General features: G+C 43.4%; 2 protein-coding genes across 2 annotated transcripts in view; one reads left to right on the forward strand and one right to left on the reverse strand.

The window, feature by feature from the left end:
• The window catches only part of LOC147626891 (uncharacterized), a 62,055-nt gene extending 55,514 nt beyond the window's left edge, over positions 1-6,541 (forward strand). The window contains exons 5-10 of the mRNA XM_086815435.1: positions 2,833-2,976; positions 3,089-3,245; positions 5,199-5,371; positions 5,673-5,728; positions 6,053-6,155; positions 6,283-6,541. Of these exons, the coding sequence (XP_086671561.1) occupies positions 2,833-2,976; positions 3,089-3,245; positions 5,199-5,371; positions 5,673-5,728; positions 6,053-6,155; positions 6,283-6,372 (723 nt within the window). The 3' untranslated portion in view covers positions 6,373-6,541. The remainder of the gene's footprint in view (positions 1-2,832; positions 2,977-3,088; positions 3,246-5,198; positions 5,372-5,672; positions 5,729-6,052; positions 6,156-6,282) is intronic.
• A 14,482-nt stretch (positions 6,542-21,023) lies between these two features.
• The window catches only part of LOC147626892 (beta-glucosidase 42-like), a 65,257-nt gene continuing 60,356 nt past the window's right edge, over positions 21,024-25,924 (reverse strand). Inside the window, exons 9-13 of the mRNA XM_086815217.1 lie at positions 22,612-22,847; positions 22,493-22,524; positions 22,185-22,287; positions 21,704-21,812; positions 21,024-21,628 (exon numbers count right to left, since the gene is read on the reverse strand). Coding sequence (XP_086671343.1) covers positions 21,448-21,628; positions 21,704-21,812; positions 22,185-22,287; positions 22,493-22,524; positions 22,612-22,847 — 661 coding nt within the window. The 3' untranslated portion in view covers positions 21,024-21,447. The remainder of the gene's footprint in view (positions 21,629-21,703; positions 21,813-22,184; positions 22,288-22,492; positions 22,525-22,611; positions 22,848-25,924) is intronic.

Genomic DNA, 25,924 nt, shown 5'->3' on the forward strand with positions numbered 1-25,924 from the left:
GCCCAGATTTCTCCACACAGGGAGTGAATGCAACTCAAACAAATTGGTTCAAGTCGATGAAGTTGTGTTGGTTGGAGAAGTCTCAAATCACAGGCACATTCCCACCTTCACTAGATGCACGCCTGTCTTTCACTGGTCTTCCGAGACCGTGCACCAACAAGCACGCCCGTACTAACACAGGCCGAGGGGTACACCGCGGAGGGAACATGGCCTGGTTCTCCCAAATAAGCTTTGCTCCCAGATTCCCTAGTGTGTCTAACTTTCAGATTCCCTAGTGTGTCTAACTGCTCTCAGAAGCTCTGAGGACGCGGTTAGCACCTCCACACACGGAAAAACTAACCACACTAGGAAGCTTCCTGAGCATGGTCAGCATAAACATGCTTTGTTCCTGCTCTGCACAAAACCTAAAGAAATCTTTGAACTTAATTCAACAAATTTTAGATCTACACAAATAAGAAACACGAGGCACTTGGTACAGCAAGTACAATTCAGGTACAATAGGTACAATTTGTAGCAGGTACAATCAGGTACATTAGGTACTTAACACGTGTGCGCGGGTACAACCAGCCAGGTACAATTCAAGTACATCAGGTGCTTCACACATGTGTGGGTACAACCAGCCAGGTACAATTCAAGCACTACTTTTGCAGTAGGTACAGTAGGTACATCAGGTGCTTCACACGTGTGCAGGTACAACCAGCCAGGTACAATTCAGGTATTGTACTTGCAGCAAGTACAACAAGTGCTTCACACGTGTGCAGGTACAATCAGCCAGTTACAATTCAGGTACTGTACTTACTGCAGGTACAGCAAGAGATTTCAGCACATGGGCAGCAAGTATAATCAGGGTACAGCATGTACATGTGCTGTTGCAGACAAGTTCAGGGCAAGTACAATAGGTGGGCAGCAGGTACAGGGAGGTACGGGGTGAAGTGCAGCAGTCGGGTACCATCAGGCGGGTACAGCCAGGTACAGCTATGGGCAGCAATCATCGCCTAGGAAACAAAACAATGAGGGGTAGGTGGTGCAGAGTACCAGCGATGGAGCAAAAGGAAGACGGCCGCCACCTTCTTGGCCAGTAAGCAACGATTTTCCTCCTCCCCACCACCCACGTGGGGGTAAAAAATAATTAATACATGCAAAGGCCTTTTCAAAGGTTTTAAAGGTTACACAATATTAATGGTTATTTAAAATGCTCATGGGCACCCTACAAAGGTAATGTCCAGCCCCTAATTAATATGCGTGTGAACACAATATCTTATAAATATTAAGGTTGGCTATAAGTTATAGATTTTTACATTTTGAAAAGGGAAAAATGTTAACACTTACCACCTGTTCACATGCCACACCACCGAGTCAGCAAACATCACTCACACGGTACACTGGGGGCGTCCCGTCCAGTGTACTGGCACGGCATAACAGGCAAACACACGCAAACAAGTCATGCAAAAACAAATTTATGCATGCAGACATAAATGCATGTGCACATGTAGTGGAAGAAATCTCCCTTTCATGCAACTAGTACAAAAAGTTCTTGTCGGGCACAAAATTGACATGACAGAAAAATAAATATATGTCCTGGTCTTCCTATGGAGTGACAGTCCCATAGGTAAGACGCCATCTTGGCCATACACGGGTGGCACCAGTAGGCTCCCGTCCATACAACACAAAACAGGTCACACACAGGTAGCACAAAATTGGTCCCCGTCCATGTGACGCAGTACTGGTCACACGGGTGGCATGAATCTGGCTCCCATCCATGTGACACCAAAAGATTGGCCCTTTCACATGGGACACCGGCCTGGCCCCATGTGAACATGGCACAAATCTGGCCGCTCTATGGAGTGACAATCCCATAGAAGTGGCTCCAGAAATGGAGATGGACCAAATGGTGACAACTAGTCCGTGCTTCCAAGAAGCTGGTAGACACCAGAGTGCTAGCAAATATTAATCATATAAATAATTTCATTTTTAAGTGAATCCCAATGTTCAAGAAAGAACTCTACTATCAAGCCATCGCAGCCAAGGAGATTTCCATTTCCCTAAACCACGTAAGGCATCATGCAATTCTTCTTTTGTAAAAGGCACTTCGATTTCCAATGCTTTCTGAGGTGTAACAATTGTGCAAAAAAGGGGGAAAAATCCCAAGCACGCACAGACACAGAGAGAGCAGGGGAGAAGAAAAAGAGGGCAAACAGAAATTAGACAGGTAGAGCAGAAGAAGATGAGGGGACAGACACAATGAAGGAAGAGGAGAAAAAAAAACATGCGCAGCAAAGTCGAGTGAGGAGGAAATAGCCAAGAGCAGGTAACAGTCGTGTAGAGAAAAGGGAATGCCCAGACACACGTGCACACACACACACACACACACACACACACACACACACACACACACACACACACGGGCACTGGGCAGGAGAAAACGCAGAGTGAAGACAGTTACACAAGGTAGGCGGCAGATTCTGCAGGGAGGCCGAAAGCACAGAAACCCTAGATACAAGGGTCGCAGCACGTCAGGAGGGGTCCTGGGCACTGCGCAGGGGTTGGAAACCCTCCCAATAGTTTTGTCATGGGCAGAAAAACCCCCAGGCTGGATCATGCAGCAAACAGCTCCCAAACGCGGTAGTCAACTCTCTCCGGACACGCACGTAGGCGCGTGCACACACGAGTGTGTGCAAACATGTTCGAGGTACAGGTGCACGTGTGCAGATAGAGGGTCAACCTTCTTGCACTCTATTTGAATTTTTTGTCCTACATTATAATATCTCTTGGTTTGATCAAGTCTTGTAATATCGATACCATGAACCTAATTTTGTCTTCTTTTTTTGGCAGCATGTGGCGGAAATTCCATATGAGAACAATTATGTATCGGAAACAAGAAATATTGAGCATGGGACTGTAACTTATCTGAATAAAATTGGGCTCTTAGGCAGCAACCTTCTTGCAGCACACTCTGTATGGGTTAACCCAACTGAGGTGCAAAATACATACTACCTTTCTAACCATTACCAGCCTGACAGGCTTAATTTGTGTTCAATTTAAAAAAAAGAAGCTAGATTATAGTTTTTTTTTGCCTGCTATTTGACAGGTTGAGCTCATGGCCAAAGCTTCAGTTAAGGTGTCCCATTGTCCGGCATCAAACTTGAGAATGCTTGGTTTTTCTCCTGTTCAAGAAATGCTTGCAGCAGGGGTCTGTGTTTCTCTTGGAACTGATGGTGCACCATCAAACAACAGAATGAGTTTAGGTCATCTTCCCTTTTATTAATGACTCAATAATATTTTGTGAAAAGCACGGAGGCTGTGGTAATCCAAGTTTTGCTTTATAAACGCGACATGTAAAAAAAAATCTTTATAATTAAATGAGGACCATGAGCTGCTCTCCTGATTGGCCACCACCTAGGGCATTCCCACACTTCCCCTTATTGTCTGAGGATCGGAACTTCTACATCATCCTTTCAATGTCTTGAGTTCTTGAGTGCTTGTTGGCAGATTGTACACCTGGAAAAGCATGGCTCCAAAAGATGATGCCAGACGTTTGTCTTGGCTTTCGCAAGGCCTCTCCCTCCTTCCCCCTCCAAAGTCATTCAGGGTGCTTGACAACAACCCGCCCCCCACAAGACCCTTTGGGTGTGTGTTGGTGATTGTGTCTTCAATGGAGGACAGGTGCCTCGGGCAACTAAGGGATGGCAGACAGCAGAATGGTGGCAGCGAAGCCAACGGGATGCTTGCCACTCCTGAGTTACTTATCCATGTCAGGGTTGGACCCTTGAAAACTGGCATTACTATTTTAAAGCTTTTTTCCCAGGATCCCCAGGAGGACAAGGGTGGGCCCGCAGTAACTGTCAGGTCAAGACACGCTGATCTGCTCTCAAGATTCAGAAAACGAGCCTGGCATTCACCCCAGTTTGAACCCTGTGCAGCCGGGACATTTTTCTCTTTTAGGACATTTTTTCTTTCCTTGAGGATGTCAGTTGGGGATGTAATAGGTGCCTGCCGGACTGGGTCTCAAGGGACTTCCTTTGCCACCACTGGCCCCAAACACTGGGATGGTGTAATTCTATACTGCTTGCAAGATCATTAGGGTACATACAGTTCAAGTTGTATATGGTGTAGGATGTTGTGTAATCACTCCCTACTGATCTAGACTTAGAAGCCAGGGATACGGCATAATAGCAGGTGAGAAGGCACATATGGTTCTGTGCCCTTGTGTGACTTCTTGATATTCCCGTTCATTGAGGCTGAGGTGCTTTGTGCAGCATTGCCAGGGAAGCGCCTCAAGGAGGATGGCCAATTGATCGTCTTTATTAACTATTTCTGTTGCTTGTGGAAGGTCTGTGAACTGCCTTCAATGAGATTATGCAGAACAGTGTGATGCCAAAGAGGAACTACTTTTTGGTGGCACGGGAATAGGTTGTCGAGGACTCTGGCTGCCTACCTGGAGCATGGAGGATTTGCTAGATTCATCTCCCTTGGTGTACCTAGGACATTTGGCCAGCCTAGTCCTCTGATGCTTGGCTGTTTTGTTAACCAGTTCAGGACCACCCCCCCCCTCTCCTCTTTTCTTTGGACTCTATGGGTGCACATTGTTTCCTCTTGGGAGGTCCCTGTTGCTTCACACTCTGAGCAACCCCATGTGGTCTTCACCATTGGGCTAGAGCATCGACTACTCTTTACCAAGGAAGCCAATGTTCCGTAGACTTATGTGCTCATGTCTAGTTTTCCCAGGAGGCTAATCTTCACTGATCTTATGTGCTCCTGTGGTTGGTTACCTTGGGCATACTTGGTACGTCAACCCCGTGCATTTTTTCAATTGGCTGATAACCCATTTTGGTGTGTTTAAATATAGGGTAACCAACCCCTTGGGACCTTTGGCAGTGGAAAAGGCCCGAACTAGCTGGCTGTTTGATCATCCAGATATGAAAGGGCTGGGGGTGTTAACTTCTGCTTGGCCACACCCCCATAAGACATGGGGTTCTCTTGTAGTGTTTTTTAAATATAAATTTTAACTGTTTTCTAGTGAAGTTTTTTTTGTTGTTTAGGGAGGCCTTACTAAAGGGAAAAAATTATGCACTCCATTTGAGGCAGATAATTTTTCTATTTTATGTGAAATTTTTTAAATATGATAATATGGGATTTTATGAGTCCTGGGTTTGTTGACCACTTATAAATCTTTGCATAATATATCTTGCCGAGAACAGTGGACGAGATGTACTTGGCATCCCTTATTCATAAAGGCAAGGTTGTTTTCACAAAAGGGGCTACAGATCCCAGTGCTCTACCTGCTGAATGCATCTTGAAAATGGCGACTATATCTGGAGCGAAAGCTGTTCTTCAGGAGAAAAATATCGGGTCCTTAGAAGTAGGGAAAAAGGTACAAAAGCCTGGCTTCACTGTCCAAAAACACTGTAAATTTTGTGTATTTTAAAGGGTATTTATAAAACTCCGTACTTGTAAAACTTGGTCCTATAAAATGATCTCTAAAAACAAATACACACAAAAATATCTCTAATGTAAGCACATTCCTTTAAAATTTTCTTTTGAGATTTGTTTATAAAATTCCTTATGTTGAACCCACATTTCACCCCACAGGGATCAATGTTGCCTTCAGAAATAAATATGACTTTGTGGTGGACTTGCAATCCATTTTTGACGATTACTTTCTAATATTACAGGCAGACCTGGTGGTAATAAATCCAAATACATGGACAATGATGCCCATACATGACCCGTAAGTGTTCATGTTCAAGTACAAAGTTTCCATAGAAATCAATGCATGTTCGCTCACACGTGCACACACACACACACACACACACACACACACAATGTCAAGAATCATATAAAGGATGGCTTGTCTGATGTCACACTTTTTTTTTTTGGGTAAAAGCCAGTTTTCTGATGTCACACACCTGCGCGTGTGCACACTTTTTTTTGTGCGTGTGAAAACCACTGTTCACACACACACACACACACACACACACACACACACACACACGATGTCAAGAATCATATAAGGATGGCTTGTCTGATGTCTCCTTATACACGCTGTTTCCAGGGTTGCCAGTTTGGTATACTGCATGAGAACAGAAAATATTGATTCTGTCATGTGTGATGGTCGGTGGATCATGCGTGCACAGAAGATATTGACCGTTGATGAGGTAGCTGTATTGAGTTTATTATATAATAATGAGCTTTAATGATTTTTATTTGAGATTTTTTTCTAATCATATCAAAGTTTTATTAACCTTCTAATTATATCATGTTTTCATGTGTGTGTGAGTGTAGGCAGCAATTTTGAAAGCTGCGAAGGAGGCTTCTAGTAAAATATTGAAGAGAGCAAAGATAGATATACCAACCCGAATGAAGGTTGTTTAGCTTTGATTTGTTGATAAGACAACTGCATGTAATTGTCAATAATTGACCTCTTCAAGAACACACACTGTGCATTACCCATTTCACTGCCTCCAAGTAGAGCCCTTACAAAGTACCTTACAAAGTATTGTTTGGACTTTCTTTTTGTTAATGCATTTTTTCAAACTTAAAGCTACCGAAAATTTCAAATTTGTCTATATTTCCTACGCAGCTAGTCATGTAGGAATTCTCATGCCCATTGTTTAAAGCACGCTCCCTTGGCATCAAATTTCTGCCTTAACAAGGTAAGGACCAAGAAGTGTAGGATACACAAGAAAATGTACATGTTTGGTAGACAATGGACATGGACCCATCAGTTCCCCTTGGCACCCTCACCTCCCAACTCACGGACACCATACATTCTGCAGCCATAGCAAGCTTTCCATACACCCCCCGCTCCAATGCTAAGCCTTAGACGGGTACCATGCTCGAGAATGGTTGGTATGACGATGAGTGTGCCGCATCACATGTGCTCGTCTCAAGCAAGAGGTAGCACTTGGTCAAATCCTCGAGCGTGATGTGTTGGGGTTTCGGAGCTCTCGTGTGTGTATTCACCGTGTATGTGATTCACTGTTTGTGTCCCTGCTTATGTATGTGTGAACTGCCCCAAAGGGCTAAGTAAATGTGTGTGTGTGTGTGTGTGTGTGTGTGTGTGTGTGTGTGTCCACCTCATCCATGTATATGTGTGAACACCTGCTAAGGTGTGAACACTTCTTAAGTGGATAAGATAAATGTATGCCATGTGTCATGTGTTTATGTGATTTTGATAGTCAAAAGATACGGTTGTAAACCTACAAAAAGCATGTACTTGATTCAAGTTATGTAACATTAATCTATTCTAATTTGAGTTGTGCAATTTTTGTGTCTCTCTTTCTCTACAGCTCGTGTTCTCTCTCTCTCTCTCTCTCTCTCTCTCTCTCTCTCTCACAGTCCCCTTGAGCCCTTAGGCACGAAAATGGCTCATTACAAGATATTGTCGGAGTGGACACAGAGAGGACATGGACTAGTCCCCTTGAGTCCCTAGGCATGAAAATGGCCATTTTCTACACCTCTCACCAGATGGTTTTATCACCCGCCCGGCGTACATGGATGTACACGTATCACATGGGATATGTTGTGCCATTGGGCAAATGCAGACCTCATCACATGAGCTGTGGATTGAGATAGGGCGATACATGGATCAGATCTTAGATGATCGCATTTGTCAGCTATGCTACCAGGAGGCAGAAGCACTACATTTGCCGATGTACAGTCTATTATGAGATCCGAGGGAGATATCACTGTCTCTTCCGAGAGGGTTTTGGGCCGTTACGCAAGGTCATGGAGTTTGAGGATCAGAGATGCATGGGATTGTTCCTACTTGAGCTCAGGAGACACAGAGAGATCCTCTTGACAGACAGGAGACCGAGCCATGATGTACCTAGACAGAGGATCCTAACAGATTTCTTTGGCAATAGCTCCAGCACTAGCAACCTAGCCCACACACCTCCTCCTTCGGGCCATCAGGGTACCGGCCATGCTTCCAGGGAGTCATGACTGATAGAGCAGTCATCTTATGTCGTGCTCGTCGGCCACACCCACCAGGATCCCGACCATGTTATCCTCACCATCGCCAAATTAGAGCCATTATTGCTCGGCAACGGAGACGCCTACCTCGCTTCTACGACCTCTCCATTCTAGACAGTCCCATTGTTGAAATATACAAGTGAATAGGGTGTGTGTGGGAACAAGCTCTTGGTTAGAGGCTGTAAAAGAGGAGATATAATTGTGAAAGAACCTGTGAAAAGGTTAGAGGAATCTACTGGGAGAGAATAATGGGTAGCATGAGGGAATTTAGGAGTGTGGAGATATTCTGGGAGATAATCAGGGAAAAGAGAAGAGGTGGAGAGAATCAGGCAAGAGGTGGAGATATTCAGGGAGTGAATCATGGAGAAATCAATGGGATTTGATGCTTGATGTAAACTCTATAAATTGAGGCATAGCCCTAATGAGAATTTGCTGGTTTTTGAGTATCCATGCCTACATTAATCTATGTGCTAATTATTCACTAATTACATCTTAATCACTTGCTAATCACTTTGTTAATTATGTTGATTCTAGTGTTTGATCCACCATAGCTCATCATTTTGCTCAAATTTCAACATGGTATCAGAGCCATGCCTAGAATCAACCAGATTTATGAGCCCATTAGTGAATTAATCAAGATTAGTAGGTAATTAGCAAAAAAATCAAATTTTTAGTGAGTTTTCACTTCTCCCCTTCACCCCCAGTCAGTGGAGGGTCTCTAGCACCTTGCACACATAAAATTAGGGCACAAGCTTTATACACAAGCTAGCTAACATCCCTAGCTTCAAGCCCATCTACTCCACGCAGCAAACCGTCGGCGGAAGCAGCGAATTTTCGCTAATTAGCAGGCGTCGTTTTTCTGAAGGAAACTGCAGATCTTGAGCTCATTAGTTCAAATCTTTCTAATTCCTCTTAGCCCAAGGGGTAATCAAGCATGCTCTACAAGCTGGTGAAGACAGAAATCAATTTCATCAAGTCTATAGTGAGATCCAAGCTCTTCATCAAATCTGCAGAGGTGACTTTGGTAAAACAGAGATTAAGCTTTCATTATTTGGTCAAATCTTGTGTTTCTTGGCTTAATCCTCTACTAGACTCATTGCTATTGATGCCTTTGAAAGCATTTGAGCTCATTTGAAGTGGAAGGCACCAGATCTGGCTCCCTGCATACTCTGTTTTCTGCACACAAACCAGAGCATTAATTTGCTAATCAGTGATTAATCAGTGCTAATCACTGTACTTTGGTGCAATTGAGGGTTCAAATTAACCATTAGGTATCTGATACAGATCCCTAAAGCTTCAGATTGCAAATCGGAGTTGGTTTGATACTCCAACCATTCCGTACAAATTGGTTACTCTCAATTTAATGTAATTTCTGGTAATTTTATGCTGATAAAATTGTTGTAATCATCTATTAAACACCAGATTGAGTTGTAAAAGGATAGACACTGCCCTTGAATCTTGAATTTGGATCGAGGTAAGACCCCCTTCACATCACCATGAATTCAGCACAGGAAATAGCCAAATTTAATGGGGAACAGTTTTATACATGGCAGACAAAAACCATGTATTTGCTGATGAGGAAAAATCTGTGGGGATTAGTTGAAGGGAGAGATGAATGCCTTGAGAGAGGAGAAAATGAGTGGAAGAGTAGGAATGAAAAAGCATTGGGACTTATTGCACTCAGTTTAAATGATGAGATCATTCATCATATCACAGGGATACAGTGGGCAAAAGATGCATGGGATGAACTTAATAAATTATTTGGTACACAAGCAAAAAATTCCAAGATAAATCTATTAATGCAATTCTACAAATTGGACATGAAGGAAAGTGAACCCTTAATCACACACTTGAACAAATATAAAAGCATTAAGCAACAGCTGGCAGCTATTGGCAAAAAGGTAGAAGATGATGAAGCATTAGCTGTAGTTTTGAAGAGTGTGGACAAAGGAGATTATGAAAACATTGTAGCAACACTAAAGAATGTACCTGAACTGAAGATACACGAGATAGAAGCAGCTCTACTAGAGCAAGAGAGCAGAGGCAAAGAGAAGAAAGAGCTCGACTCAACAGCAGGAGAGGAAAAAGCATTCTTCACCCGAGGAGGATTCTCTCGAGAACGAGGACGAGGAAGAGGCAGAGTAGGGGGGAGGATCTTCACTTGCCACAAATGTGGAAAGCCAGGACACATGGCGAGAGACTGCTACAGCAAACCCAGTGAAGAAGGAACGACATCGGCAAACTTCATGGAGGCTCCAAGAGAAGTGGAGTCGGATCATCTTTTCTGAGAGAGAGAGAGAGAGAGAGAACCCACAACCCAATGTAACCTGCCCCAATAAAGTAAAACCACCTCTGAGCCACCGATGATGTAGGCCAAGTGGTAGATGTATGTGTGAGCACTTTAGTCAAGGTCGCGGGCACTTATAATAGCCTTGGACACATAGAGAGAGAGTGTCAAGGACTATGGAGTTTAGGGACTTGAGGCACTGGTCGTGGGCTATCAAGTAAGAGGGAAACTTGATACAGGGTCCAGGTGTGCTAGGATTATTCACTTGAGGGGAGGTGTTGAAATATACAAGTGAATAGGATGTGTGTGGGAACAAGCTCTTGGTTAGAGGCTGTAAAAGAGGAGATGTAATTGTGAAAGAACCTGTGAAAAGGTTAGAGGAATCTACTGGGAGAGAATAATGGGTAGCATGAGGGAATTTAGGAGTGTGGAGATATTCTGGGAGATAATCAGGGAAAAGAGAAGAGGTGGAGAGAATCAGGCAAGAGGTGGAGATATTCAGGGAGTGAATCATGGAGAAATCAATGGGATTTGATGCTTGATGTAAACTCTATAAATTGAGGCATAGCCCTAATGAGAATTTGCTGGTTTTTGAGTATCCATGCCTACATTAATCTATGTGCTAATTATTCACTAATTACGTCTTAATCACTTGCTAATCACTTTGTTAATTATGTTGATTCTAGTGTTTGATCCACCATAGCTCATCATTTTGCTCAAATTTCAACACCCATGACGGAGATATTTGATCTGAGGAGAGGGCAACACTTCAACTGATCAGCATACATGGTGTGAGGAAAAAATTTGACCTTGGACCTAGGTTTCGTTGACGTTTGTTATGGTGAAGGAGTAGACTAGGATGAAATCCTTCTAAGGAATTCAAATTAAAATCAATTTATAATAGTATGAAGATATAGACATCAAATGAAATATCATAGTTGAGGGTGGGAAATATGAATGGTTGAGGAGAAGCATTTATTTCGGCTAGACGCTTGGCCCCAAAGAGAAGGGCTAGTCTTTGCTGAAAATTCATTTTATTACTAATTATTATATGAATAGAGAGTAAAGGCATGGGCTGGTATGGTTGATTTGGGCAAATGGGTAAGTTGGGTTGATTCATTGCCATTGCTGATTTAGAATGAAAGTTAGACCAAAAGCATGTGTCGGGTTGGAGTTAAATTACAATACATTGCTTTGTGGGAAAATTACAGATGATATGATATTAAGGATCAATTGATACAAGGTTGGTACAATATAAGAAAGAATAAACATGAGAATTCACCACCCACAATTGTAAATTTCTCTATTATACCGTATGCAATTAAGAAACACATAAAGAAAACTTGATAAAAGTGGAGTTGACTCATCAATAGGCAGGTGAGAATTTCTTCATGAACGGTGGCGGCATGACATTTTTATTTATTACCATATATGCAACTGTATGTTGAGGCTCCTTGAAGTACATCACCAACTTCCCACCATCAAACTTCAGTTGGCCCGTTGTCTCCCGCCGTGCCAAACTTCGATAGATACTCCATGGCCTTTTTGGTTGGCTCCACCGAATTTGCTACTCTTCGTCTAGGGTTGCCCATGCAAAGAGTGGCTGGCCGGACTTCATGATGAGTTGCTTATTTATTATGAATGGCAACTAAGCAATTGGTGGACTAGAGAGGGCTGCTAAAGAGACTACTATGCATAGATGGTAGAACTATATGGTCTTTTTACAAGGGTTTGATAAGAAATTAGACGGCAATATGGATGCAATATAGATGCATATATGGTATACATAAAGCTTAGCATAAAGAAGAAGAGAGGGATAGAGGGTTATGGCCATTAAGCTAAGGAGATAAAAATGTCTAAAGGCAAACTGATAGCATAAAGGGCATCTACGTTGTGGCTTGGTTTGATGGTGATGGATGGCTCTATTTATAGGGTTTTTGGAGAAGGGTAATGCACAAGATGATTGACATGGTGGAGCAACAATGAACTCCCATGTTCCCCATGCTTGCTAGGTGGAGGTGGAGAGGCTAGGTAGAATGATAGAAGGGAGAGAGAGTGAGAGAAGGATAGTAAGAGAGTGTGTAATTGTGAGAGAAGAAAGAAGTGATGGTAAGGAAGCACCTTGTAATTGTGAGAATGAGAGAGAGAGAGAGAGAGAGAGAGAGAGAGAGATGGGTGGATTGTGGGAGTGTACATGTGTGTGAGCGTGAGAATAGATGTGAAAGAGGGACGTGTGTTGCCTGGGATTCCCTCACTATTTGCAGTTCATTGTTTCGAGCATAACTTTTGCCTCGTAACTCCGACTTTGAAACGGATTGAAGCGTTGGAAAGCTCATGATGGGCTCTACAGATCTTTGAAATGTACATACTTTGTATGTACATCTTTGGCACCAAATTTTGAGCGGAAGGTCGTAAAAAACAGGGCCCAAGATCAGGTATCATTACTCCCCATCAATAATCCGCACCGAAGTGTTTATGGAGGCCCCCTCCCGTGCATTGTTAATTAATAAAGAAATATTTTTTCACCTCTCACCACTCATAATGCATATGAGTATACATGTGGTATACGGGCTTAGCACTATAATGCTTGGTCAATGTAGTCCCACCCTGTAAGACTATGTCCTCATCCCCTTTACACTCCATTCACACCAAAGATGCATGCACCTCTCTCCTTACCAATAATGCTACTTTTATTGAAAGTATCTCTTTACCATTCACCTCATAATAATAATAAATCAAAGCTTAAGGTATGGTTCCCACCTTTATTCTTGACTTCCTTGCAAGGCCTTTCGGTATTCCCCCATGATGTCCATTAGGAACACGAATAATTATGTACATAGGTATAAATAGCCACCCTTGATAAGTAGGAACATAGAATTTAATGTACAATGACCCAACAAAAAAAATGGTAACATATTTCCCCCCCCTTATTTGTCAAGATGGTACTTGATGCCAACTTAACAAATAAGTTAGCAAATCAATCCTTTTTCCTGGGTATGAAAGGCTTCAGACGATAGCCATTTACCCTTCTTTTGTGGAGAGTCCCATCCAGGTCCTTGAGGCGAATATGACCCATTGCTGTAACTTTGATGCACTTGGTAAGGCCCCTCCTATCTAATGAGAAACTTCTTGTCATGACGGTCATCCAGACGGCTGTCATATAACGGAGAACCAGAGTGACCCTTTCTAGATTTCTGGCTTCTTGCTGAGCTCATCTATATTGGCTTTTATCTTTGAAGCCTTGGCTTTTGCCCGTTGAATGGATTCTTCTCGATCTCCTTCGAGAGCTTCCAACTGTGCTAGTCGGCTTGTGAGACTTTCTACATAATCCCCGCAACCTTCATGATGGGCAATCCTGAGACTGCCTACTAGCTCTAGCTCCACATGTAGGACTGCCTCCACTCCATAGGCTAATTTGAAAGGAGTAAACCTTGTGACTACCTCATATGTTGTACGGTAGGCCCACAATGCAGGTGCTAGCCATGTGTCCCAATCCCTCTTGTGATTCACCACCATCTTGGAAATAGTCCTACATAAAACTCCATTAGTCTTCTCCACTAGCCCATTGCATTGTGGGTAGTAGGGTGTGGAGTGCCTGTGCTTGATAGAAAGGTTCTCCATAAGCTCTTTCAAGATGTCCCCTCGAAAACCTGGGCCTTGGTCAGTCACAATTTCCAAAGGAGTACCAAATCGTGAGCAAATGAATTCAAAAATGAAATTAAGAACAGTCTTTGCCATTGCATTGGAGGTGGCCCTGGCCTCCGCCCACCTCATCATGCAATCTGTAGCCACCAAGATATAATACTTCCTTGAAGAAGAACGAGGCAAAGGCCCCACAAAATCCACTCCCCACTTTTCAAATGGACCAAAAGAAATTATTGGGTGTAGTGGACCTCTCATCAATTTCTCAACTCCAAAGATTTGGCATTGTTCACAGCTTTTGCACCATTCATGAACATCTTTGTGTATAGTTGGCCAGTAAAACCCTGCTGAAAATATTTTCCTCACCGTCCCCTCATGTGCAAAGTGGCCCCCACAAAGGCCCTCATGGCATGCTTGCATTATGTGCTTTGCTTCTTCTGCATTCACCACTTGCCTGTAAACCAAGTCTTTTGTTGAAATATACAAGTGAATAGGGTGTGTGTGGGAACAAGCTCTTGGTTAGAGGCTGTAAAAGAGGAGATGTAATTGTGAAAGAACCTGTGAAAAGGTTAGAAGAATCTACTGGGAGAGAATAATGGGTAGCATGAGAGAATGTAGGAGTGTGGAGATATTCTGGGAGATATTCAGGGAAAAGAGAAGAGGTGGAGAGAATCAGGCAAGAGGTGGAGATATTCTGGGAGTGAATCATGGAGAAATCAATGGGATTTGATGCTTGATGTAAACTCTATAAATTGAGGCATAGCCCTAATGAGAATTTGCTGGTTTTTGAGTATCCATGCCTACATTAATCTATCTGCTAATTATTCACTAATTACATCTTAATCATTTCTTAATCACTTTGTTAATGATATTGATTCTAGTGTATGATCCACCATAGCTCATCATTATGCTCAAATTTCAACATCTTTACCCCCATGATATAATATATCATCTAAGAGAGCATATTTTCGGGCCGTTTGCATTAATCTCTTCCTATCCTGAGACATATGCCTTGGGAAAAGTACCACTGCGTAAATAATCTTGTACATCTAATAGTGACTCTAGCCCCACATCAACATCCATTATACATGCACATGTAGACATCACATTGGTGGCCAAGAAATCGGCCCGTGCACTCTCTATCCTTGGCACATGCATAACCTGGTATTTGGCAAAAGATTCAAGCAGTTTCTTTACCCCATTAAATAATTCAAGCAATCGTGTATTCCTCACCTTCCAAACTCCTTGTAGTTGACGGATGACCAACAAGGGAATCTCCTTTTATGAGACGTTGCTTTATTTGTAACCTCTAGCATTGCCCCAACCCAAACTGTAGGGCCCCATACCCAGCCTCATTGTTGGTTTTTGCCAATGGCAGCTGCATTGACTCTGCAAAAACTTCCTCCTTGTTGCTATCATACACCACCACCCTCCCACCCCCCACTAGCTTCACTTGTGGACCTCCTAAAGGCCCCATCAAAATGCATTACATGAGGGTTCTCTAATTCAATAGGGTCCTCCTTGGCAGGTGTCTCCAGCTGCTTATTATCAATATGACCCACCTCTTCTTGATATTCCTTCCTAGACAAGAAATTGGCTAGAGTTGCCCTTTTGTAGAATCTTCTATCAAAAAAGAAAATTCAAACTCCTGCAATTCCATCAACCATTTTAAAAACCTGCTTGGTGGATTCATGTGTTTAACTAATACATGAATTTGCAAGAAAAATAACAGGTTTAGGGAGAAGGTAGGCCCTAAACTTCTTGACAATGAATACTAGCACCAAACCCATTTTTTCCACATCAGTGTAACCCTTTTCTGCTGGAGAGAGATCCCTGCTGGCAAAATAGATTGGCTTCATGAAGCCCTTATCATCCTTTTGGAGTAAAACTAATCCCAAAGAATTCTCACTAATGCTCACATTGGCATAAAATTCTTTGTCCCATTCAGGTTGTTTATGGGAGCTGTGCTAACTGCATTTTTTACTGCTTGAAAAGCATCATCATGAACCTTACTCCATATGAAAGAGATCCCCTTCTGTGTTAACTGATGAAGAGGAAACAAGAGTTGGGATAGATCCTCAAGAAACCTTCCTAGGTAGGTTACCTTTTGCACAATGGTGTGAAGTTGCTTGACAATTGAAGAAGGGGGAAGTGCCAAGACCGCCTCCACTTTAACAGGGTCAATATGAATGCCTTCCATTGACACAAGATGGCCCAACAAAGCTACCTTGGACTTTGCAATATGGCATTTGGCTAGGTTGAGACTACCTCGGAACTGAGAGAGCCGCTTGAAATCCAAGCGGACCTTGTTACAATGATCAATTTTGGAGTTGTAAATGCAAAAATCATCTAAGAAACCCTTATGAATGTTCCCAAGGAGGGCTCAAACGCTAAATTCATGAATCTTTGAAATGTCGCTGGTGCATTTGTGAGACCAAAAGGCATCACCCTGTAGGCAAAGCAACCCCATGGTGTCACAATGGTGGTCTTCTTTTGATCCTCCTCAGCAATCCTGATCTGAAAATACCTTGAATATCCATCACATACTGTGTAGCACTCATGGCCCGCTACCTCATTCAAGATTTCATGTTGAAATGGAAGAGGGTGATGATACCTCTTTGTGCCCTTGTTTAGTGGCCACATGTCCACACATATGCGCCACTTGTTACCCTTCTTGGGAGCCACCACCACTGGCGAGACCCATTCTGAATTATCAACATGAAAAATGAACCCTGCAGTCTTGAAACTTTGGACATCCTTAACTAAATCCTAATCAGAGACCCCCTCTCCCTGGAAATCCCCTAAACCAATCTTCCTTCTTGAACTCTTCTTCTTTTTCATCTTCTTGTTACTGTCACCCTCCTCATGTGTCTCACTAATTCTTACCCTCTTACCCACCAACACATCTGCTTCTTCTTCTTCTCGACTCCCCTCTTCAATACCGATCACATGGATTGGTGGATCCCTGAAACCCTCTCCTGGTGGTGTTACACATGGTGGAATTACCCCTTCAGCCCTTGGTCCCAATGGTCGTTTGAGAAGTGGGCAATTTGTCCTCAAGTGTCCTCGCTCATTGCAATGGTAACAGACAATTTCTCCCCCGGGCCTAGGTAACAAGGGAGGCCTTTGCCTTGGAACTTGCAACAACTGCACCCTAAGTTCTGCAAACTCATTTATGAGCTTTTCCATGTGCCTCTCCACACTAGTCACCCGATCATTGGCCCTTGACGTGGCTCCCGCGTTAGTGCAGGACCTTCCATAGAGCTTGTGGTTAATATTAACTTCCTCTCTTTCTCCACTCCAAACCTTACTGCCTCGTGATAATATCTAGGTGCCCGACTTTGAACTTTAGTCCTTAGAAGAGGGTCTAAGGAGCTCACAAATTGGTCCATCTTAATGAAATCTTTCTCTGGTGAAGGGGTTGCTATAGGGGCTACTCTCCCCCCCTAGCCCTAGCTTGGGCCAATGCAACTGCCCCCTCCCAACGCTGCCAAATTCCACTAAACCTGGACTCAAACTGTTGCATAGTTTCTCCCTCCCTCTTCCCCAAGTCTTGAAGTTCCTTCCATACGGCATCCGGTGATTCTTCACGAACAAACTCAGCCTCTAATGCCTGTGTTACCCTCCCCCAATCTTGTGCAACTTCATCCTCAAGCTCTTGGAAAAACAATTGTGCTCTACCCTCTAGGAACATAGGTAATGCTTCCAACATCTCTGCAGGTTGCCTCCGATTAATCAAGAAACATGCCCGACGGAACTTTAGTAAGAACTCCTTCACATCCTCCTTGTCTGCCCCACTAAATACATGAAAATCTCCCATGTGCCAATGATATTAAGAGACCCCTTCCTAGTCTAGAGCCTTCCCCAGCAAGATCGCCAATTTTATGTGAGGAAAAAATTTGACCTTGGACGTAGGTATCCTCACGGTGGTTATGGTGAAGGAGTAGACTAGGATGGAATCCTTCTAAGGGATTCAAATTAAAATCAACTTATAATAGTATGAAGATATAGACGTAAAACGAAATATCATAGTTGAGGGTGGGAAAGATGAATTGTCGATTCATTTGCCGTTGCTGATTTATTTATTACCTCTCGAAAGAGAGAGTGATATCCTCGCGGTGGTTATGGTGAAGGAGTGGACTAGGATGAAATCCTTCTAAGGAATTCAAATTAAAATCAACTTATAATAGTATGAAGATATAGATGTCAAATGAAATATCATAGTTGAGGGTGGCATGACATTTTTCTTTATTACCTCTCGGAAGAGACAGTGATATCCTCACGGTGGTTATGGTGAAGGAGTAGACTAGGATGGAATCCTTCTAAGGAATTCAAATTAAAATCAACTTATAATAGTATGAAGATATAGACGTCAAATGAAATATCATAGTTGAGGGTGGGAAAGATGAATGGTTGAGAAGCATTTATTTTGGCTAGACGCTCGGCCCCAAAGCGAAGGGCTAGTCTTTCTTGAAAATTCATTTTATTACTAATTATTATATGAATAGAGAGTAAGGCATGGACTGGTATGGTGATTTGGGCAAATGGGTAAGTTGGGCCGATTCATTGCCATTGCTGATTTAGAATGAAAGTTAGACCAAAAGCATGTGCCGCGTTGGAGTTAAATTACAATACATTGCTTTGTGGGAAAATTACAGATGATATGATGTTAAGGATCAATTGATTCAAGGTTGGTACAATATAAGAAAGAATAAACATGAGAATTCACCACCCACAATTGTAAATTTCTCTATTATACCGTATGCAATTAAGAAACACATAAAGAAAACTTGATAAAAGTGGAGTTGACTCATCAATAGCAAGTGAGAATTTCTTCATGAACGGTGGCGGCATGACATTTTTATTTATTACCATATATGCAACCGTATGTTGAGGCTCCTTGAAGTACATCACCAACTTCCCACCCTCAAACTTCAGCTGGCCCGTTGTCTCCCGTCGTGCCAAACTTCGATAGATACTCCATGGCCTTTTTGGTTGGCTCCACCGAATTTGCTACTCTTCGTCTAGGGTTGCCCATGCAAAGAGTGGCTGGCCGGACTTCATGATGAGTTGCTTATTTATTATGAATGGCAACGAAGCAATTGGTGGACTAGAGAGGGCTGCTAAAGAGACTACTATGCATAGATGGTAGAACTATATGGTCTTTTTACAAGGGTTTGATAAGAAATTAGACGGCAATATGGATGCAATATAGATGCATATATGGTATACATAAAGCTTAGCATAAAGAAGAAGAGAGGGATAGAGGGTTATGGCCATTAAGCTAAGGAGATAAAAATGTCTAAAGGCAAACTGATAGCATAAAGGGCGTCTAGGTTGTGGCTTGGTTTGATGGTGATGGATGGCTCTATTTATAGGGTTTTTGGAGAAGGAAGGGTAATGCACAAGGTGATTGACATGGTGGAGCAACAATGGACCCCCATGTTCCCCATGCTTGCTAGGTGGAGGTGGAGAGGCTAGGTAGAATGATAGAAGGGAGAGAGAGAGTGAGAGAAGGACAGTAAGAGAGTGTGTAATTGTGAGAGAAGAAAGAAGTGATGGTAAGGAAGCACCTTGTAATGGAGAGAGAGAGAGAGAGAGAGTTGGGTGGATTGTGGGAGTGTACATGTGTGTGAGAGTGTTAGAGTAGATGTGAAAGAGGGACATGTGTGTTGCCTGGGACTCCCTCACTATTTGCAGTTCACCGTTTCGAGCATAACTTTTGCCGCGTAACTCCGACTTTGAGATGGATTGAAGTGTTGGAAAGCTCGCGATGCGCTCTGAAGATCTTTGACAAGTACGTACTTTGTAAGTACATTTTTGGCACTAAATTTTGAGCGGAAGGTTGTAAAAAACGTTGCCCAAGATCAGGTATCATTACTCCCCATCAATAATCTGCACCAAAGTCTTCTTGGAGGCCCCCTCCCATGCATTGTTAAATAATAAAGAAATATTTTTCCACCTCACTCACCACCCATAATGCATATAAGTATACATGTGGTATATGGACTTAGCACTTTAATGCTTGGTCAATGTAGTCCCACCGTGTAAGACTATGTCCTCATCCCCTTTACACTCCATTCACACCAAAGATGCATGCACCTCTCTCCTTACCAATAATTCTACTTTTATTGCAAGTATCTCTTTACCATTGACCTCATAATAATAATAAATCAAAGCTTAAGGTATGGTCCCCACCTTTGTTCTTGACTTCCTTGCAAGGCCTTTCGGTATTCCCTCATGATGTCCATTAGGAACTAGCCACCCTTGATAAGTAGAAACATAGAATTTAATGTACAATGACCCAACAAAAAAAATGGTAACAATGGATCTACTTGATATACATTTTCCAGTGAAGTCTTACTTACATTCTTATAACTGTAAGACAATCAGTTTATTGTACTTTTCAATTTCATTTAGTTGTTCTCTTTGATGAGACACCAACTTCAGATGTACTCTTAGTTTTGGTCTCATAGGCCATTATGGCCTCTTAGAGACGTTGTATCTCTCACCTACATATTTTTGTTGAGATATGAAAATGTTATCAAACCTCAATCCTTAAACAATAATGCATGAGCCCAAAATTAGTCATCTCAATCTCCGTTGTGCTTGTGACATCTGTTTTTGGTGATCCCTTATTAAGGTCATCTACATAGAGAATACATACTTTCTTTGCTCATAAAACACATACAAATGTGAATATGAGGGGTTGCATAAAAGACTAATACTCACAAAATAAGCATCAATCCTCTGGTACAAATGTGTATCTGATACACATAAAAATGTGCATCAGATATGCATATAAATGTGTATCTGAAAGGTTGCATAAGAAAGTAAGCATCAATCCTCTGGTATCATGCTTATGGGACCAATTTTAGTCCGTAAAGTGCCTTGCATAACCTACAAACTTTTCTTTTGGAATCGAGAACTACGAACCCTAGTGGGTGGCTACTCCACATTTACAGCCTCTCCGAGGTTCCCGTTGAGGAAAGATGGTTTTACATCCACTTGAAGAATATGCTACCTCCCCTATGTGTGGCAGCATGGAGAAATGTGCGCCAACATGGCTGCTCTACGATGAAGCTCTTGTGATGGAACATCATAAAAAATTTGCGATTTACAGTTTTTTGGCAACAGTGGAGAAACCCTTTTTCCCCTCTCTAAGGGTGTAGAAAATCAAAAGGCTAAGGCTAGATATTGAAAATGGCATGCTCCATCAGTTCAAAAAAGTAGAGCTTGTAGAGCTACACATCATTCAATCACATTGTGTTATGTAAAAGACCAATTGAATTAATGTACACATCGTTCACGCCCGCATTTCGACGGATGGGCGCCGTAAATTCATGGCACGTGTCCTCTCTTTTTTTTTTTTCATTGAAGTATACATGAAGATCACAATTGTCAAAATAAAGAGTTGGGTGGAGGACCCATTTTTAGGTAATTGCAATGGGTGACCATTACCAGGGATCACCCATTTTTAGGTAACGGCAATGGGAGACCATTAGTGACCTTATTTTAGAAGCTAAGATATAATTAGCTAAGGATTAAATTTTTGGCTGATATGCTAATAGCTTTTTGAACCACAAGGCCGAATCTTTGGGATGGCGTTTGTTATTATCAGCGTAATCCACAAACACAATTCCAAACCGCTTCGTGTACCCAGATCCCCATTCAAAATTGTCCAACAAAGACCATGCAAAGTAGCCGCGTATATCCGCACCTTCCCTATGCCAATCATAAGAATGCCACCATTTAGAAACATTGAAAAATAAAATCTTAATGTTGCAAATCTTGTTTTACCTTATTGCTTGGGAGACATAAAACAGGTAATCTTGATAAAATTTGACTCTCTTTTTGTCATGTAGGAACTCCGCTACTGATTTTGATGGGTCGTTTTCTTCATCCACACCTAAACCACAGCAGAAAAAAAATCATGCTAAAAATCTTGACAGTACCATAATATACATAACCACAATGTCTGTATGCACCCCCCTTCAACACACACACATACGCGTTACATATACATATATACATATACATATACATATATATATGTGTGTGTGTGTGTGTGTATACATATATACATATATATATATATACATATATATACATATACATATATACATATATACATATACATATATACATATATACATATACATATATATATATATATACATATATACATATATATATATATATATATATATATATATAGAGAGAGAGAGAGAGAGAGAGAGAGAGAGAGAGAGAGAGATTTGTGTCTTCTGGCTTTATTTACCATTCTCGGTTATAAAAATCGGTGGCCTATTGTATCGTTTTGTTACCCAGTTCAATAGCTTCCCGAAACCCCAAGGAACAATGTACATCCAAAATGAGGCACCCTGTGAAAACATGCAAGTTCTTGTTAAGGATGTTGTACTTCTTATTGGTATCACTAACCTACCTCAACCATCATGGCATAGGGACCTCAAACCCCCCATATCAGGAGTGTGTGCTTGTGTATGAGAGAGAGAGAGAGAGAGATCATGTAAGTTTACAAGTATTCCCATAATGATTGATATGTAGAAAAGCTGGGGAAGAAGCTACCTTGTCCCCAATGGGCTCTCCATCTTTTTCAACTGCACACAATCATTCCACGGGGCTACAAGTTCAAAAGATGATTCTTTATCCATGAATGTGAATGTTTTCAATGTTCAGACACCTACATAGAATGTGAGTCTTGACATCCTCAAACCATCCCAATTCAGGGCTTCCAAAAGAGCTGTCACTTGTCGCAGAACGAGCAGTTGTCACGTATCCCGAAAAGTAATGATTGAGCCCAATAAAGTCGGCTGATCCCTGAATTGAATCCATCTGCTCTGTTGTTAACCGTGGAAGACGTTCACCGAGGACCTCACACATAGAAGCTGGGTACCGTCCAAAGTATATAGGGTCCAAAAACCTGCATGAGTCGAACCTGTTGATAAGTAAGCAATGAACAAGTAAAATTTGCCTATGCACCACTAGTCGTCCTTTGTGGTGGCTGATATGGTATAGTCAGTCCTTTGTAGAAACAAGTCTTGTTTTTACCGGGAAAAGATCCTTCTATTAGTAATACGAAAAACCAGCCAATAGGGTGCCCTCAATGGTCTCGCTGCATCGTGCCCGCCAAATGTGCCATGCCGCTATGCTGCTGATGATCTCCCATCTGTTGACAAATGCCAGGGGACCAAGCCTCTACTGGAGAGTCGGGGGTGGGGATAGACTCTATCCTGCAATGTGTGTGCTTGAGGGCTTGGCCATCAGCTGTCTCCTCATAGTGGAGGGCCGGTCTTGACTTTGTCACCCAGGCGACTGCCCCTCAAGTGATGATGCAGTAGGCAGCCCAAGAGGTGGTGAATAGTCGAAGAATCCTCTGCCATACCTGCTGCGCTTTGGGGCAGTCCCAACGGCACTGTGGCTGCAACTCCTGCGGGTGGCTGCATCTCTTGCACTGCGCTGGGCGACCACCAATGGCAAGCCACATGCAAACTGCTAAACTCTTGTGTGCCACCTGCCAGAGGAACATAGTGACCTTTCAAGGTCGGAATTGGTCCCACAATCGCTTCCAATAGTCTCTTAGGAAGCTAGGTGAGATGTCTTGGGAGAACCAATGATCTGCTGAAGCAAGAATACTGTCAATCTCATGCATCTCTATCCGTCGGCCTAGCCTCATAGAGTAGTGAAAAAAGGGGGTGGTGAGGCTTGGGGAGAGGGTCAGATGCCCATGGCATCCGACGGAGAAAATGAGAGCTAGACCCCGTCTGATCCTAGAACTGCTAGAGGGATGTCATGGCGCGCGAAAGCTCCCAGCCAGTGGGGGAAGGATCCTGTAAGGCAGACAGCTAGTCGGGGGGGGGGATGTCTGAGCCGATGGTGAGGACTATCTGCTCTCTACCTCATATCTCAACAAGATGCCTATCCTCAGCCTCCTGGGGAAGCCGCTTGAAACTAGTCCATTCGCCCAGAGACTGGGTAGGGCCCGAGCTGGAGGGGCCCCAGGCTATGTGAGAACGTGTGCCCAAGGGGTGGCCACCTGAAGAGGCGGTTCCAGATCAATGGCTGGCAGAGTCTCTCCTCATCCAAGGCCGGGGGGAGCTGCTTAAGGGTTGGTTTGAGGTGGCCCCAAGCTCGCATAAAACTAGCTGCAAATCTTTCCTCAGAGGCAGTGCTCAGGCCTTGGGATTGGGCTCTGTGAAAATCCATCTAACACTGGGAGTCCAGGGGCCCCAAGTGAGGGGGTCCGAGCTGAGATCACCTACTGGCAGAAGGCCTTTGATGATGATCAACTTTCCCAGCAGCACAGTTGGGTCAATGATGCCCAATCCTCCACGAGTTTGCAGCGGTTGAGTGATCACCCCTCCAAGCCACCTTGGCTTGAGCCGGTCGGCCGTTGGTCCCAGCCCACAGAAAGTTCCGGATCAGTTGTTCACTGAACTTGACCCAGGCATGCCATGGAAAATGCCCAGCAAGATGTGATGTACCACATGGTGGCAAGGAGCACATGGTTGGCCACTATCATGCCACTGGTGAGGGAGAGGTGGGCGGTGCTCCAATGCAAAAGCTTCTTCTGAATACTTAGAAGAAGGGGGCTAACTGTTGCTCGGCTGAAATGTCAATCCCAGCCTGGCACCTGAGGTATCCGATTGGGGTGCCCCTGGGGATCCACTAGAATGACTCAACTAGACACCAAGTCACGGCGGGCAAAGATCCCACCCAAAAACCACACGACTTGTGCCTGTTGATATGAGCTCCGGAGGCTAAGCAGAATGTCTTGATGGTGAGGGCAAATCTCTGAAGGTTCCCATCCTCTCATGAGAGGTAGGTGGGCATGTCATCTGCGAACTCTGAGTTGAGAAGCTCCTCCTGGGATCTGATGGGGAGATAGAGACCTTGGAGTCTTGTCTCCTGTGTGGAGAGAAAACAACTTGTTGTTTCAGCTATGAAGAGGAAGAGGAGCGGGGCGAGGGGGCATCCCTGTCTAACTGATCTGGAAATCGGAAACCTGTCCCTTGGCCCCCTGGATGAGGACCTGGCTATGAGCTACCGAATAAAGGGCAGAGACACCTCTGATCCATCCCGCCGGAAAGCCCATCCTTAGAATGGTTCCCTCCAAGAAAGCCCAATCGACTATGTCATAGGACTTCTCAAAGTCCAGAAGTAAAACTGCCATGTATGAAACTTGGTTGTAGTTGTCAAGGTGAAGATATTATCCAAGATGCTACTATCCTGGATGAAGCCCGTTTGGGTGCCATAAATCAGGTTAGGTAAATGAGGCTGCAGGCATTGACTAATGGCTTTGGCGAGGATTTTGTAAGCATTTCCTAAGAGGGTGATGGGGCACCATTGACAAATCTCCAAATGATCACTACCCTCCTTTGGAATCAAGTGAGTCTGTCTGGCATGTGTCCTGAGGCCATGATCTCGTTGAAGGTGGCCATGAAACCGCCTTCCATGATATCCCAATGAGAGACCAGTAAGCCATCCTCGTAAAGACACTTGTCCCGCAAAAGGGCACAAAGAGAATCTCGCAGCGTAGAAAAAGAGAGACCAGTAAGCCATCCTCGTAAAGACACTTGTCCCACAAAAGGGCACGAAGAGAATCTCGCAGCTCGATGAGAGATAAGGGGGAGCACAAGAGGGCATGTAGGTCAGAGGGCACCACCTGCCAAACTCTCTCCCTCGCCGCATCCACCTACAGGGTGAGGGCATCTACTAATAGGACATCTCTAAAAAAGCCTGTGGCTATGGCCGGAATCTGGTGGGGATATTCCTCAGTGGTACCACCTGGGCCCGTCAACCTCCGCATCCCATCTTTGCGGTGGTGAGGGTCTGCAGTCTCAAAGAAATCACAGGTGACCCTATCCCCTGCTTGAGTCCAAAGGGAGGGTCTAGCATGGTACCGATATTCCACTCTTCTCTCCTTGATCGATCGGATCTCCATGCGGTTGGCCTCCAACTGGGACTCCACCCATGGGCTGTCTAGAGTCTGCTCCTAAA

Source organism: Cibotium barometz, chromosome 21, assembly GCF_041138505.1.
Source record: "Cibotium barometz isolate CiBa-2024 chromosome 21, ASM4113850v1, whole genome shotgun sequence".
Lineage (NCBI taxonomy): Eukaryota > Viridiplantae > Streptophyta > Polypodiopsida > Cyatheales > Cibotiaceae > Cibotium > Cibotium barometz.